This window comes from Mobula birostris, chromosome 10 (assembly GCF_030028105.1).
Source record: "Mobula birostris isolate sMobBir1 chromosome 10, sMobBir1.hap1, whole genome shotgun sequence".
Lineage (NCBI taxonomy): Eukaryota > Metazoa > Chordata > Chondrichthyes > Myliobatiformes > Myliobatidae > Mobula > Mobula birostris.
In genome coordinates this window covers 8,839,400-8,856,702 of record NC_092379.1, presented here as the reverse complement: position 1 = coordinate 8,856,702, position 17,303 = coordinate 8,839,400, and the positions used below count along the sequence as shown (strand labels likewise).

General features: G+C 46.3%; 1 protein-coding gene across 1 annotated transcript in view; it reads left to right on the top strand.

Moving 5' to 3' along the window:
- The window catches only part of LOC140203797 (nesprin-2-like), a 66,873-nt gene that overhangs the window by 8,915 nt on the left and 40,655 nt on the right, over nt 1-17,303 (top strand). Inside the window, exons 2-3 of the mRNA XM_072269874.1 lie at nt 3,890-4,050; nt 5,637-5,787. Coding sequence (XP_072125975.1) covers nt 3,908-4,050; nt 5,637-5,787 — 294 coding nt within the window. The 5' untranslated portion in view covers nt 3,890-3,907. The remainder of the gene's footprint in view (nt 1-3,889; nt 4,051-5,636; nt 5,788-17,303) is intronic.

Sequence of the window (17,303 nt, the reverse complement as noted above, 5' to 3'; positions counted from 1 at the left end):
TCTAACCATAATATTCCTATTTCCTCACACTTGTCCAGGTACATGTTCAATATTGTGAGAGTCTCTGCCTCCACCGCCCCAAAAAAAAAGTTCAAAGTAAATTTGTTATAAAAGTACATATCAGCAACGTACAACTCTGAAATTCATTTTTTCAGGCATTCTCAATAAATCCATAATAGAATATTAACCAAATAGCCATAACAAAATCAATAAAAGCACGCCAACTTGGAAAGAAATGATAACAATAATTAAATTAACAATAAACATAGAGAACATGAGATGTGCGACCATGTCATAGTTGTCATAGTTGGATGCATCAGCAAGGGAGATGAGGCTGAGTACAGGGCTACGGTAGGAAACTTTGTCACATGGTGTGAGCAGAATTATCTGCAGCTTAATGTGAAAAAGACTAAGGAGCTGGTGGTAGACCTGAGGAGAGCAAAGGTACTGGTGACCCCTGTTTCCATCCAGAGGGTCAGTGTGGACATGGTGGAGGATTACAAATACCTGGGGATACGAATTGACAATAAACTGGACTGGTCAAAGAACACTGAGGCTGTCTACAAGAAGGGTCAGAGCCGTCTCTATTTCCCGAGGAGACTGAGGTCCTTTGACATCTGCCGGACGATGCTGAGGATGTTCTACGAGTCTGTGGTGGCCAGTGCTATGATGTTTGCTGTTGTGCGCTGGGGCAGCAGGCTGAGGGTAGCAGACACCAACAGAATCAAGAAACTCATTCGTAAGGCCGGTGATGTTGTGGGGATGGGACTGGACTTTCTGATGGTGGTGTCTGAAAAGAGGATGCTGTCTAAGTTGCATGCCATCTTGGTCAGTATCTCCCACCCACTAGATAATGTACTGGGTGGGCACAGGAGTACACTCAGCCAGAGACTCATTCCACCGAGATGCAGCACAGAGCGTCATAGGAAGTCATTCCTGCCTGTGGCCATCAAACTTTACAACTCCTCCCTTGGAGGGTCAGACACCCTGAGCCAATAGGCTGGTCCTGGACTTATTTTATAGTTTACTGGTATAATTTACATATTACTATTTAACTATTTATGGTTCTATTACTATTTATTATTTATGGAGCAACTGTAACGAAAACCAATTTCCCCCAGGATTAATAAAGTATGTCTATGACTATGACTATGTCAGCGATGGGGCCAGTGAAGTTATCCCCTCTGGTTCAAGAGCCTGATGGTTGAGGGGTGATAACTGTTTCTGAACCTGGTGGTGTGAGTCCTGAGGCTCCTGTACTAATGGCCGCAGCGAGAAGAGAGCATGACTTGGGTGATGGGGATCCCTGATGATGGAGCCTGATTTCCTACGGCAGTGTTTCATGTGGATGCGCCCAACGGTGGGGAGGGCTTTACCTGTGATGGACTGGGCCAAATCCGCTACTTTTTGTAGGATTTTCCATTCAAGGGCATTGGTGTTTCCATTACTAGGTTGTGATGCAGCCCACATACTCTCCACCACACAGCTATCTATAGAAATCGGTCAAAGTTTTAGACGTCAGGCCGAATCTTTTCAAAATCCTAAGGAAGTAAAGGTGCTGCTGTGCGTTCTTCATAATTGCACTCGTGTGCTTGAGATATTGGAATGGAAATGGGGGTCAGCAAAAGGTGGGAAGTATCATCCCATGGGGGATGGCGCTTAGATCATGGCTACTAGCTCCTGGTGAGTCAATACTTCAGCTGCGAATCTCTAAGGGTCACCCTCTTCTACATCTGTGAGCTGCGAGACCCGACGTAGATCGGGGAAGCCGCTTTGTCAAGCACCTTCACAACAGGCAGGATTCCCTGGTGACCATCCATTTTCATTCCAGTCCCCACTCCCATTCCAACATGCCGGTGCATGGCCTCCCCCTACTACCACGACGAGGCCGTTCTCAGTTTGGCGAGCAAGGGAGGGGAGGAGAAGATGGCGGCGCGCGCGGCCGTTCCGAATTGATATCGTATTTGTGAAGTAGGGGGCCATGCACAATCCCGATTTGATGGAGGTGGCCGTGAGAAGCACGGAGGAACACCTGGAGAAACTTCTGAAATGCCTGCTTCGCTGCCACTGCTACTGTGCGATCGAGAATCTCCGGAGGGGAAGGCCCCGAATCCTCGGCTTTGCCTATTGCCTGTTGCCGGGGCCGGGGTCAAAGTGCTCAGTGGAGATGGTGTTCGGTGCTCAGTGTCAAAGAGCTGGTCGGAGGCTCGAAGTTTTCGGACGGACTCGGAGTCGGACTGTGGTCGGATGCTTCCGGGATGCTGCATCGGCAAGTTTGCGGCGCTGGAAGCTTATGGCCGGAAGAGTTTTCTCCCTTCAACCGTCTGCGTGAGATGTTGAGACTTTCGAGAGACTTTGAGGCTTTCTTTACTGTGCCCATGGTCTGTTCTTCTATCAAATTACGGTATCGCTTTGCACTGTTGTAACCATATGCTATGATTATGTGGTTTTTGTAGTTTTTTTAAGTCTTGGTTTGTCTTGTGTTTCTGTGACATCATTCTGGAGGAACAAATTATATTATTTCTTAATGCATGCATTACTAAATGACAATAAAAGAGGACTACATGTCCTCATAATCTAATCTAATCTAATCACTTCATATTCCATCTGGGCGGCCTGCAACCTGATGGCAGGAACATCAACTTATCTGATTTCCAGTGATTTCTTCCCACTCCCCTTGTCGCCTTTTTCATTCCCCATTCTGGCTCCCCTCGTACCTTCTCTTCTCTTCACCTGCCCATTGCCTCCCCCCTCCTTCCCTTTCTCCCATGGTGTTGTAAGTGAGTAAACAGATTCGAAAGTCCCGCGGACAAGGATTCTGGACACGCAGCCTTGGTAGTAAAGGATTTTATTTACAGAAGGCAAACGTGAGAAAATGGCAACAGAAACAACACGCACACAATTGACAGTAGTCAGATCAGCAATAAAACACACGCGGACAATTAATAAAATTGCGTGGGAACAAAGTACACACACATACAAGGGAAAAGTCAATACGATACTCTCACACCTTGACTCTGTGCGGGCACGGCTCTTATGATATTCGGGACGATACCCACACCCCTAACCCTATTCAATGCACAACTCACCAACAGCAGGGTGGTCTCTTGGAGGTAGCAAAAAAGAGAAGAGGAAGGGTCAAGCACAGGTGGCTTCCTTTATAGTGCAGCAGGGCTGATGAATCCAGCCCAGATGATTCGCAGGGAGGCCAATGGCTTGGTGTCAGCAGGGTTAAGCTGATTGCCAAGGCCAATCGCCCGAGGTCGAGTGCAAGGCTGATTGAAAGGGGCCAATGGTTAGGTGTGCATTGATGGGTGAGGAGAGGTCAAACTTATTGGCAGGTGGCGTGTCTTTCAACCAGGTAAATGGGCATTGCTGCCACGTGACCGTCATGACCCCCTCCAGTACACATGGTCCACTCTCCTCTCCTATCAGATTGCTTCTTCTTCAGCCCTTCACCTTTTCCACCAATCATCTCCCAGTTTACTTCATCCCCTCTCCCACCCACCCACCTATCCCCTCGCCAGGCTTCACCTATCAGCTGCGGCCTTCCCTCCCACCTTCTTATTCTGGCGTCTTCCCCTTTCCCTTCCAGTCCTGATGAAGGGTCTCAGCCTGGAACGTCGACTGCAGAGATGGGGCCTGGCCTGCGGCGTTCCTCCAGCACTTTGCCGGTGTGTGTAACTCTGGATTCCCGGCATCGCAGAATGCCTTGTGTCTCTGAGGTGGGGAGGGAGATAAACTTGGCGTTCGGAACAAATTTTGCTCTGTCCTCGAGCGAGGAGAACGTAGCAAATCGGACGGTGCACTTGGGTTGGACTCAGCACTTCGACTGCTAGCAGGAACAGAGGGCTCATTTCATGACGTCTCCACCAATCTGTTGTGACAGGTTTTGCAGAGTCTCGCAATGCAGAGATATGAGGGAAGAGAGGCCCTTCCGTTGAACCGCTGGAATGCAGAAACAAGGCAAAAAGACAGCCACTCAGCAGTGAAACTGCTCAACAGGCAACTAAAGGGAGTTTGCTTACACTCCCTGGAAAGGTCTATCAAGTAAGTATTACAGTCAGAAATATACTAAATCGGTTTCAGTAGCCATTGAACTCGGCGGTACGGGCTTTGTCAATATCTGGGGTTAGTGGTAACTGGAGAATTTGTATAATTACATACTCCCACAGTCTTGCTAGATAAGATTTTGACCCAGCAATGACAAACAACAGTGTGATCAACGGGGAAGCAGTTGGCACTGGTGTCGCTGTGCCTGACGCCTTTGTAGTAGAGGTGGCCAGTTTGCAAGCTGTATCCTTACTGTGCAAAGCCGCTGTATCATTGCCCAGCTTGTGAAATCGTTTCATTGTTCACAGAAGGAATTGGTGTCACCATTTGGGCAGCTTGATATAAAGCCAGCATTGAGTATTGGTGTGCTGATTGAAAGAAGTTCTGAAGGCAGGGATAAAGGGAAATGGTGAAAGTATCTGAATTTCACAACAGACAATCTCCAATGGAGTCACAGGTGGTCAGTGTGTGGGTACAAGTGCCCAGTACCAGTAACAGGGCCTGTGTGTGGGTACAGGTCTATGGTACAGGCAACAGTGTCAGTGTGTGGGTACAGGTCTACAGTACAGGTAACAGTGTCAGTGTGAGGGTACAGGTGCCCAGTACCAATAACAGTGCCTGTGTGTGGGTACAGATCTATGGTACAGGCAACAGTGTCAGTGTGTGGGTACAGGTGCCCAGTACCAATAACAGTGTCAGTGTGTGGGTACAGGTCTACAGTACAGGTAACAGTATCAGTGTGTGGGTACAGGTCTACAGTACAGGTAACAGTGTCAGTGTGTGGGTACAGGTAACAGTGTCAGTGTGTGGGTACAAGTCTATGGTACAGGTAACAGTGTCAATGTATGGGTACAGTTCGATAGTACAGGTAACAGTGTCAGTGTGTGGGTACAGGTCTATGGTACAGGTAACAATATCAGTGTGTGGGTGCAGGTGCCCAGCACAGGTAACAGTGTCAGTGTGAGGGTACAGGTCTACAGTACAGGTAACAGTGTCAGTGTGAGGGTACAGGTCCACAGTACAGGTAACAATATCAGTGTGTGGGTACAAGTGCCCAGGACAGGTAACAGTGTCAGTATGTGGGTACTTGCCCACTACAGGTAACAGTGTCAGTGTGTGGGTACAGGTCCCACTACAGGTAACAGTGTCAGTGTGAGGGTACAGGTAACAGTGTCAGTGTGTGGATACAGGTCCCACTACAGGTAACAGTGTCTTTGTGTGGGTACAGGTGCCCAGTCCAGGTAACAGTGTCAGTGTGCGGGTATAGGTCTACAGTACAGGTAACAGTATCAGTGTGTGGGTACAGGGACCCAGTACAGATAACCATGTCAGTGTATGGGTACAGGTCTATGGTACAGGTAACAGTGTCAGTGTGTGAGTACAAGTCTGTGGTACAGGTAACAGTGTCAGTGTGTCGGTACAGGTAACAGCGTCAGTGTGTGAGTACAGGTCTGTGGTACAGGTAACAGTGTCAGTGTTATAGATACCCAGTACAGGTAACAGCTTTAGCGTGCGGGTACAGGCGCATAGTATGGGTGAGAGGGTTTTTCCCACTGACTCTCTCTGCTCTCATCATTCCTCAGAATCCAGCAGTCATGGCAGTTACAGCAGGAGTTGCTGAAGGACTATTCTCATTTTAATGACTGGATGCAGTCTGCTGAAGCCACTGCCAGGGACCCTCGCACTTCACAGATCCATTACTCAGAAGCAAAGGTGGAGCTGAACCGGTTTGAGGTAAGGAAACTGCCAGCGATCCCCCCCCAAAGTTTGAGATCGCCACTCAGGCAATGACTCCCCCCCCCCCCCAGATAAGGCTACGTAAGGAGGCTCTCCTCCCTATTACTCCCAAGCTGGGAACGTCATCGACAGGGATTTGCACGGATGGTGTTCTTAAGGAGGGATTTGTGATGGGAGTGGGTTGTCGTCGTGATAAATTGGAGTTGTGTTTTGCGGCAATTGAATTTTAATAATCAAAGTCATCGTGAAGTGTACAGGTTGAGAGAATGGGGGACAGCGAAAGTCTTGATGATACTGAATGACTGGGAAAGCTAACAAAAAGTAACAGAGGAAAGGGTTGGAATAAAGTAAAAGTCAGCTTCAAGTCCATTGTTATGTGCACAAATATACGGTGGAATGAACATCTTACCTACAGCACTGTTACAGTTGCAGGTGTCAGACACACAACATTCACAAGAAAACTATAAATTATACAAAATTATACCAGTAATGAGCTTCGACACAGCAGCCACTCCGGGTCCAACCAAATGTGCAATTATTCATCCTTTGTATCTTTTTCACGATTGCAAGACACTGCTGGCTATGAACTGCGTCAGGTACTGCAGGTCTTCCCATCAGCGAACTTCTCGATACCAATGGAGCTGGACTTATTGCGTCACAATGTTGTGTTGACACCTGGACATGTTGTGTACTATTGTTGTGCCAAGGTGATGTGCGATCAAAAAAAAAATGTGCGAGTGATTGTCTTGGTTGTTGTTCTTGTGATTGCAAGACCCTGTTGGATATTGGTAATGTGAATACGTACTGAGAGCCCAGTTCACTAGTTCTTTGGTGATACCGACAGCAAGGTGAACTCCATTGCCTCAGCTGTGTTGAGGACTAGCCTTTTGGACCATAGGGTCACCTGTTGCAACTGCCCAGGAGAAGAGACACCAAGATAGTGTGGGAGAGAGCAGAGGCCTTTGTGGAAATGCGGGGTTGAGGGCTGGTCGATCCTGTTGGTCTTCCCTCTAGTGCTGCCTCAGAGCTGCCCTCCGGTGTTCGCTTGGGGGGGGCTGCTGTCCGGTGCTCGCTCGGTGCGGCTCTCCGGTGCTCGCTCGGTGCTGCCCTCCAGCGTTTGCTCGGTGCGGCCCTCCGGCGCTCGCTCGGCGCTGCCCTCCGGCGTTTGCTCGGCGCGGCCCTCCTGCGCTCGCTCGGTGCAGCTCTCCGGTGCTCGCTCGGTGCTGCCCTCCGGCGTTTGCTCGGTGCGGCTCTCCGGTGCTCGCTCGGCGCTGCTCTCCGGCGCTCGCTCGGCGCTGCCCTCCGGCGCTCGTTCGGCGCGGCCCTCCTGCGCTCGCTCGGTGTGGCCCTCCGGCGCTCGCTCGGTGCTGCCCTCCGGTGTTCACTTGGCGGAAGAACATGCTGGACCAGGCAATGTCCCACACACCATCCATCTATACATGGGACTTGCGTTATATTCTTTTTGTGTAAATGTATGCTTTCTACTATCATATGCAGTTGTACTGTGGGCTGTTGGTAGTGTGTTTTGCACCTTGGTACCTGTGCAATGTTGTTTTGTTTTTTCTATATTCATGTAATGGTTAAACCTGAACTTGAACAAAAAAGAAAAATATTAGAACGATAAAAGAACAAAGTCCGTTGTAGAGCAAAGTGGTTACAGTGTTGCTACAACGAGGTAGTGATTAGGATTGTGAAGGTTGGTTCAGAACGGAAGCAGCTGTGGGCCTGGGATACCCGTGGTGTTTTGGAGCCTGCACTGCTTTGCGATGTCAGGGTCCACCTTTGTTCTTCCCGGTGCCTGTAGGAAGATCTGACCTCCAGAGAGCAGGCAAGGCAAGAGGTGGGGAGACCTCACCGTGCAGTGCCACAGGAGAATGTCAGATCTGATTCTGTGATTGTGGAGGAGAAACCTTTGGGGCTTGAGGAGAGAGGCAACCACAGTTGGGTAGGTCGGACTGGAGACGCTTGACGGAGTTGGATAACAAAAGGGAGCACCGGAGAGAAGTTGCTGGCCCTGCCCCGACATCTGATGCCACTGCTTAGGGCATCAGTCCCCTTTGGGTTGACTGGTCCAAAGGACCAGCCTGCTTGGCCTGCAACGCCCCGGTGACTGTGCAGTGAGCAATTTGACCACGAGCGCTGTGAAGCTCAGCATCAGTCCTCGACCATGAAGCCAGTCTCGTCCTTAACCTGGCATCTGAAAGTCATAGTCTGTTTCACGATATACTATAGGGCGTTCAACAGGGAACAGTACAACACAGTGTAGGCCCTACAACCCACAATGTTGTTGCCCACCCTCTAATCTAGTCCAAGATTAAATCTAACCCCACCCTCCCACATAGCCCTCCATTTTCCTTTCATCCATTTGCCTGTCTTTTTTTTTAAGGCATCCGTTAGTCTTGCGAGACCATGGAAAGTCTTCACTCTCCAGGGCGCAGGCCTGGGCAAGGTTGTATGGAAGACCAGCAGTTGCCCATGCTGCAAGTCTCCACTCTCCATGACACCAATGTTGTCCAAGGGAAGGGCATTAGGACCCATACAGCTTGGCACCAGTGTCGTCGCAGAGCAATGTGTGGTTAGGTTCCTTGCTCAAGGACACAACACATGTTGCCTCGGCTGGGGTTCGAACTCACAACCTTCAGGTCGCTGGTCCAATGCCTTAACCACTTGGCCACGTGCCCACACAGGAGTCTCCTAGACAGTACAGGTAACACAAAGACACTGTTACCTGTATTGTCTAGGAGTCTATTAATGTACCTACCATTCGGAATTTGGGCTTCACCTGCCTAACTTTCTCCTTCATTGTAATACAGCTAGTCTTTGGATAAACCATCCTTTCTTCAAAGCCCTCACATTATTCGGCGACTGTGTCACAACCACAGATACGGCAACTGAGCTCATGAATATGCACGAGTCAGCCAATTATTACTTTGTTGTGATAGTATCTAACTCTATTCTTTTTGTCACAGTGCTTGTCGAGACTTGAGCAGAGCACAGCAATGTCTCGCTTCCTGCTTGCATTCGGCCTTGCCTGAGAAATTGGACTTTTGAGTCAACTGACTCTGAAGACTAGCGATATTCATTTTATATTTAGTTATTCCTTTCAGCCACAGTGTTGGCTTCATTTTCCATTTGAGAGTTTTTAGTTAACGGCCCTGTTTGGCCTAGCGTTAATTATTTTCTCTTCCCTCTAACTCTGTTTATATTAAAGTCTGTGACCTGCTTAGTGTCTCTCACTTCAACTTGGGCCATATTTGAAGGTAGTGACAGACTGTCTTACCTACCAAGCACTGGTTTCCCTTTACACTGAATTGTTCTGTTCTCGTCAGATGGAAAATGGGCTTTTTCTAACACTTTTAATATTCATTCAAGGAATGTGGGCCTTGCAGAGTGAATAAGCATTTAATTGTCCTTGAGAAAGTTGGGTTGATCAACTTCCTTGAGCAACATGCAGTAGCCCTTGAGGTGTAGATAGAAGGCGTATGACATATTGGGACAACTGGTGGAGACTGAGCTGGATAACACACTCTGCAATTCTGGCTGAAGGTCTTTGTAATGTTAACATTTTCACCTTAGGGTGGATATGCTAAATATTTTACAGCTTTTAATCCTTACAAATATTATTATCACTGTTTGCTAGATCTTTTTTCCAATTTGTACTCACTCCATATTCTCTAGGATCATGCCTTGCAATGCCATCTTTCTTGTCTGGTAAAAAGTCTACTGGCCAGGAAAATTCTCCTGAAAACACTTACGAAACTCCTCCTTCCCACTTTCTGTCCCCCGTGTTACTGCTAACCCTGCCGTGTTGGCGCGTGGCCAAGTGGTTAAGGCGTCGGTCTAGTGATTTGAAGGTCACTAGTTCGAGCCTCAGCTGAGGCAGCGTGTTGTGTCCTTGAGCAAGGCACTTAACCACACATTGCTCTGCGACAACACCGGTGCCAAGCTGTATGGGTCCTAATGCCTTTCCCTTGGGCAACATCGGTGGCGTGGAGAGGGGAGACTTGCAGCATGGGCAACTGCTGGTCTTCCATACAACTTTGTCCAGGCCTGCGCCCTGGAGAGTGAAGACTTTCCAGCCGCAGATCCATGGTCTCGCAAGACTAACGGATGCCTACTCTACGTTTCAACATGAAATGCCAAGTTCACACTTACATTGGAGACGCAGAAATGACCATAGTAGAAATGTATACTTAGCTTTATTCAAACTTCTAAATGCAAAGGAAACCTATTTTCCCTCCTTGCACGATATACAGCATCATGCATTAAGACAGGAGGAGATCAGTCTTCGCCAAATGCCGGCCTATTCTTTGTCTTTTGAGTTTCTCTCTGTATGAATGTCTGCCACCCTCTGGCTTCTTCCATGAAGCCAATGTCTAATCCAATTTACGGCTCGTTTTTCTTTTATAACTCTACTAATTGCTACACATTAAAGGAAATGTGGGACGCTGGAATCTTTTGGGACAATAGTTGTGAGGTTGAGATTTCTCTTTGTCTTCTTACAGAAAAAGCACAAGGGTAGATTTCACCTACATTGTCTCAATCTTCCGTAATAGGTCATAATTTCAAGGGATGGCGCATTTTGGAGGTGATGAGATCAAAGATGAAGATAATTCTTCTTCCTGTCTTCTTGGGCCCTTAGCATAGTGGAGTATGGGTCATTGATAACCTCCTGTCTCCACCGTTCAAAGTCAATGGTCTGGTTGGAGTTCATCAACATTTCCGTAATCCATTGTATCCACTGTCCAGGGGATTGGACTGTGCACCTTCACCAGAGCCCTGTTGGCTGGCCTTGCCTGTTTCCACCTCTCATGACAGGGACGTAGGATTGACGATGATTCTTGACTTTACAATGTGGAAGGGACTACAAGTAGACGGAGGAGAAAATCCTTCATTTGGGGAATACTGAACAAAATTCTCCATGAAAAAGTTTGTGAGATCATAGAAGTGGCTGGATGTGCAAAAAAAATGGTGGCAAAATAGTAATGGCCATTCAACCATATACATATAACAATTACAGCACGGAAACAAGCCATCTTGGCTCTTCTAGTCCATGCCGAACTCTTACTCTCACCTAGTCCCACCGACCCGCACTCAGCCCATAACCCTCCATTCCTTTCCTGTCCAAATAGCTGTTCAATTTGACTTTAAACGACAACATCAAACCCGCCTCAACCATTTCTGCTGGAAGCTCATTCCACACAGCTACCACTCTCTGAGTGAAGAAGTTCCCCCTCATGTTACCCCTAAATTTTGCCCTTTAACTCTCAACTCATTTCCTCTTGTTTGCATCTCCCCCACTCTCAATGAAAAAAGCCTATCCATGTCAACTCTATCTATCCCCCTCATAATTTTAAATACCTCTATCAAGTCCCCCCTCAACCTTCTATGTTCCAAAGAATAAAGACCCAACTTGTTCAACCTTTCTCTGTAATTTAGGTGATGAAACCCAGGTAACATTTATTGACCAAGAAGAAGTACATAGATGACATTATTGATATCTTATCCTGTCAGAGAAGGACCATTGTCTTTCAATTCACACTGACAAGCATCTGCAATTTATTAGACTTTTGAGTCCTTGAGTCTCAGTAAAGCAAGCCAATTTCCCAAATTATAACTGCTGCTTATTGATTAGATTAGATTCAACTTTATTGTCATTGTGCCAAGTACAGGTACAAAGCCAATGAAATGCATTTAGCATCTGACCAGAAATGCAAAGAATAGTGTTATTTACAAAATAACTGTGAATAAAAAAAAGTGCTACAGCACACAAATATAAAAGTACCGAGACAGTACAATACAGATGCAATACTGCTTAGCGCTGTGATGAGAGGTTCAGCAGGGTCACAGCCTCAGGGAAGAAGCTCTTCCTGTGCCTGCTGGTGCGGGAGCGGACGCTCCTGTAGTGCCTACCGGATGGGAGGAGAGTAAAAAGTCCATGGTTAGGCTGAGATGCATCCCTGATAATGCTTTTCGCCCTGCCCAGGCAGCGTTTATGGTAGATGTTCTCAGTGGTGGGCAATTGGGTGCCGATAATCCGCTGGGCAGTTTTCACCACACGCTGGAGTGCTTTGCGGTCTGATACGGGACAATTGCCATACCACACTGAGATGCAGTTGGTGAGTATGCTCTCAATGGTACAGCGGTAAAAGTCCAGTATCCTGGGACAGAGGTGAGCTTTCTTCATGCTCCGCAGGAAATAAACTGAAAGGATACTGAGCTTATTGAAACTGAGAGGATACTAAATTGGGTGATTGTCCCTTATTCTGTGCTGAAAAAATTCGCCCTTTGATTAATCTGTCTTGGAGATTCATTTCCCCAATTAAGTCATCATAAATTTTCCTTGACTCTTCATTGGAGAACATCTCGGACCATTAACTACCTCATGTGTGTGTCAACCTCCAAATGGTGGGTTCAACTGAAAACACTGTCCATCCTTTTGTTTGGGATGTTTGCTTTTAACCCTTTCCCTACCACTCTCATTATCACCACTGTGGCTTCTGAACGTTACTGTAATTCCCTGGCAAATTTACTTCACGGTATCCTTCCTACAAGTTGGAAGCTCATTGATTTAAAAGTCATGTTCTACCTCAGGGGTTCCCAATGTTTCTTTATGCTGTGGACCAGCACCTTTAATCAAGGGGTCCATGGACGCTTGGTTGGGAACGCCTGATCTTTCAGGTAGTAGTGACTTCCCTCAGCAGGTAGTTCCAGGTTCTGGAGAGATCCAATAGGCAATAGACAATAGGTGCAGGAGTAGGCCATTCGGCCCTTCGAGCCAGCACCGCCATTCACTGTGATCATGGCTGATCATCCACAATCAGTATCCAGTTCCTGCCTTGTCCCCATAACCTTTGATTCCGCTATCTTTAAGAGCTCTATCCATCTCTTTCTTGAAAGCATCCAGAGACTTGGCCTTCACAGCCTTCTGGGGCAGAGCATTCCATATATCCACCACTCTCTGGGTGAAAAATTTTTTCCTCAACTCCGTTCTAAATGGCCTACCCCTAATTCTTAAACTGTGGCCTCTGGTACGACGTCCCGTCAATGTTGTATCAGCAAAATTCTCCAGACTACCGGAAGGATAATGAATCAACTGCCTTTCATCTGCCATCATGGTCCTAATACACCCAGAATCCCCTGTCCATGTAACCCATATACCCAGCAACACGCTCTTGGGATGGTCTATACCGGAACCACCTCTCATGTCAGACAAAGCTTTCGGAAACAGGAAGCCAGCATTTCAGATCATCGACCCTTCATCAGAATGGGAAAGAGAAAAAAATAAAAGGGTGGGGGAGGGTCAGGTAGAACAAAAGGAATATCTCCGATAGGGTGGGACTAATTGGGGGCAGATGGAGTACCTATGAAGAAGTATAATATGCCTGCACCCACTGGAAACCCCAAGAAGTGTATATTCATTTTTATATGCTTCTTTGGCTGTGAATTGCGCTTTTCATTGTGAGGTTGTGGGCTAATCCCAACAGGCTAGGCTGCACTGGCAGAAAAAGAAAAGAGAGCCAAAGTAATGACAGAAATAAATGGTGAGTTCTGATGCAGACAAAAGGAAACAAAGGAATTATCTTAAGTTGTAGAGTTTGATTTCAAGTTCAGAAGGCTCAGATGAAAGATGGTTACTGTCCCTCTGGGCACACGGAGCCTCTGCTCAGTGAAGCCCTGAAGAATTACGGATGGTTAAATTCAATTAGATTAGTTTATTGAGATATATAAAAGGGTGCAATTAAATTCTCTACTCGTGTTAAGCTCACATAGTACACGTGGTGTCGATCTGGTGATTTCTGATCTGCAGGTTCATTTAGGAGTCCAATAATAAATTGAAAACTTGCTGCTCTATGATCGTTTGTTGAAAGTTTAAACAAAGGAACAGGCACAGAGCACGTGATAGTAAAGAAACTGAGAGCCAAGACAAAGATGGTGATTTTTGCAGAGACCGACACTTAAACCAAGCTAAGGCAAGTTCCCAAGATAAGCGGAGGACCAATTAGAAGACGCACAGATATAACACGTTTAAAACTTAGTCACTGAGAAATGAAAGTGGTGCCACAGCAACTACCTGGCACTTAACATCAGTAAGACGAAGGAGCTGATTGTGGACTCCAGGAAAGGTCAGACAAAGGAACTCATGCCAGTCCTCATAGAGAGATCAGAAGTGGAGAGAGTGAGCAGCTTCAAGTTCCTGGGTGCCAAGAACTCTGAGGATCTAACCTGGTCCCAACATACCGATGTAGTTATAAAGAAGGCAAGGCAGTGGCTATACTTTATTAGGAGTTTGAAGAGATTTGGTATGTCAACAAATACACTCAAAAACTTCTATAGATGTACCATGGAGAGCATTCTGACAGGCTGCATCACTGTCTGGTATGGAGGGGCTACCAAAAGAAGCTGCAGAAGGTTGTAAATCTAGTCGGCTCCATCTTGGGTACTAGCCTAGAAAGAACCCAGGACATCTTTAGGGAGCAGAGTCTCAGAAAGGTAGTGTCCATTATTAAGGACCTCCAGCACCCAGGGCATGCCCTTTTCTCACTGTTACCATCAGGTAGGAGGTACAAAAGCCTGAAGACACACACTCAACGATTCAGGAATAGATTCTTCCCCTCTGCCATCCAATTCCTAAATGGACATTGAACCCGTGAACACTACCTCACTTTTTTTTTAATATACAGTATTTCTGTTTTTGCACATTTTTAATCTATTCAATATACATAATTGATTTACTTGTTTATTTATTATTAATTTTTTTCTGTGCTAGATTATGTATTGCATTGAACTGCTGCCGCTAAGTTAGCAAATTTCACGACACATGGAGGTGATAATAAACCTAATTCAGATTCTGATGTAACTGTTATATTGCTTTTCCACCAGTAGGTGGAGTCTAACACCACATATTGTGAAAAATACAAGTTAAAAATGCAAGTTGCACATTAGTGAAACTACAAATTCAGTCTTGCTAAAAACTTTATTAATTTAACCAATACCTTCTTAAAAATATGAAAACAACTGATTCCAATAATGGTCACAATAAATACAGAGTCAAATGAAAAATAACAGAAGCGTGTAAACATAGTAGTGTGGTCTCAAGTCATGTGAAAGAACTGGTGAAGAGTTGGGGTAACCAAAGGAGATGGGGTTAAGAGACAGAGAACATGACAGCACCATCAGGAAGTCAAAGAGGTGATTCGATCCGGAGTCTGGTAGCACTGGGGCAGAAACTATACGTCAGGACGTCTGGGTTTTCAAGGTCCTCCACCTCGCCCCAGCATGGTATTTGAAACGAAAGGGGAATGGCCAGGGCGGCAGGCGTCCTTGTCGATACTACTAGCCTGCTGGAAACAAAGCACCATGAAGCTGGACTGGATGCTAACTGGATTCTGGGTGGGTTTGGGGATGGTTCACATTGTATGAACATCTGGAACAAGTCCCAGAACTAGAGGTCATCCAGTTAGGGCAGAGAGAAAGAAAATGCTCTTCTGTCAAAGAGTTTTATAATTCTCTGCCCCAGGGAGCTGTGGAGCTGGAGTCACCGCATGGATTTAAGGATGAAATAGAGGGGGTTTTGCAAGGGTTATAGGGAATGGGCTGTAAAGTAAGAAGCTGAGGCCAAAAGTCAGCTCAGGCATGAACTTATTGAATGGCAGGGCAGACTTAAGAAGTTAAATGGCCGACTTCTTCTCTTCCTAAGTTTAGACCAGATGGTGAAGAGACTTCTGGTAAGATGGTGACATGTTCGATTGCAGTGGCTTCTACGCAGTCAACCAAAGGTGTTATGGGCCTTTTTACGAATGCAAGACCCTGCTGGACATTAAGAACTTTAAAGTACTGCAACTTTACTCCATCAGCGAGTTGCTCATTGGTGGAGAAACTGAAGGAGCTGGACTTGGTGCGGATCGTGCTGCTGTCTGTTTCAGGGAGATGTCGCACAAAGGAGGCGTGCGATCTAACAGCAAGCGATCGTCCTAGTCATTTTTCTTGTGATCACAACACCTCTTGGACATTGTTAATATGGAATACTGCAATTCCCATTCACAAATTTATTGGTGGATGGTGGGGGAGCTGCATGGTCTCGTTGTGGCAAAGACTAGGCCTCAGGCCATGGTGTTGTCTGTTTACATCCGCACAAGGGAGAGGAATTGAAGTGCATTGGTCAGTCCGGAGGTGTGGCATGGCGCCCAAGCTGGAGTGGGTGCTGCCCCCTAGTGCTCACTTGGCAGAAGACAGTATTGTGCTGGATGGCAGATTTCTGCAACGTTCATGGAATTAGGGTCTTGGACAATTTTTTTTATGCGTCTGTATCTTTCTGATATCTTACGTGTGTGCTTTGTGCTGTGTGTGATTGTCAGTACTGCATGTTGCACCTTGGCCCCGGAGTAACACTGTTTCATTTGACTGTGTTTATCGGCATTTGTGTACGGTTGAACTTCAACCTTGAACTAAGGCAACACAGACAAAGTGCCGGAGGAACTCAGCAGGTCAGGCAGCATCGATGGAAATGAATAAACAGTCGACGTTTCATTCCGAGACCCTTCTTTCAGGACTGGGAAGGAAAATGCCAGAATAAAAAGGTGGGGGGAAGGGGAAGGAGGCTAGCTGGAAGGTGAGAGGTGAAGCCAGGCGGGTGGGAAAGGTCAAGGGCTGGAGAGGAAGGAATCTGATAGGAGAAGAGAGTGGAGACTAGGAGAAAGGGAAGGAGGAGAGAACCGCCCGTATACAGCAAAACTCCTCTTACCCATACACTTACTGAGATGTCTTTGTTGCTGCTTCTACCACTTCCTGTGGCCGCTCATTCCATTTCCTCACCACATTCTGGTGAAAGTGTTGCCCCTCGGGTCCTTTTTAAATCCTTCACCTCTCACCTCTCACCTTTGCCTTCTAGCATTTTGATCCTTTTCCCTGGGGAAAAAAGACTGCGTGCATTCACCCTTTCAAGGATCAAGACTCAACTTTATTTGCTGTTTAAAAAAAAAATCACACGTGGTAGTAATTTGCAGTGGTGTGTTGGCCCAACATGTAACAAAAAAACAATAAATTTTAACAATTAACAAGAATAAGGAATGATATAAGATATAAAGTAAGGGTTAAATCACGGATATGGAATAAAATGTGCATAAATGCAGCAGGTTCTGGTTAATTGGGACACATCTGGGCCAGTACGTTTTGGCCCAATTAAGAGGCTGTCCAAATTAACTGAGTTTCATAGAAATAGTTAAAATGGTAGGGGGAAAAAAGACAAACTGAGTAACAAATGATGCATTTAAGTGAAATACAGAACAAGTTGGAACACTATCAGTAGCACAGTACTACAAAACTGTGGATAAGTTCTGAATACTTATCGACAGAGGAATTTATCCAGTGTACCCAATGAACAAGATCAGCACAGTCACCTAGTGCAGATAATGGATTGCCTTCATACAATGCTTTCGGCTATTACACATTCTCCAGATCGTCATTTTCACTGTAAAATTCAAAATGATTATTGATACCTTGAAATTCTTCAT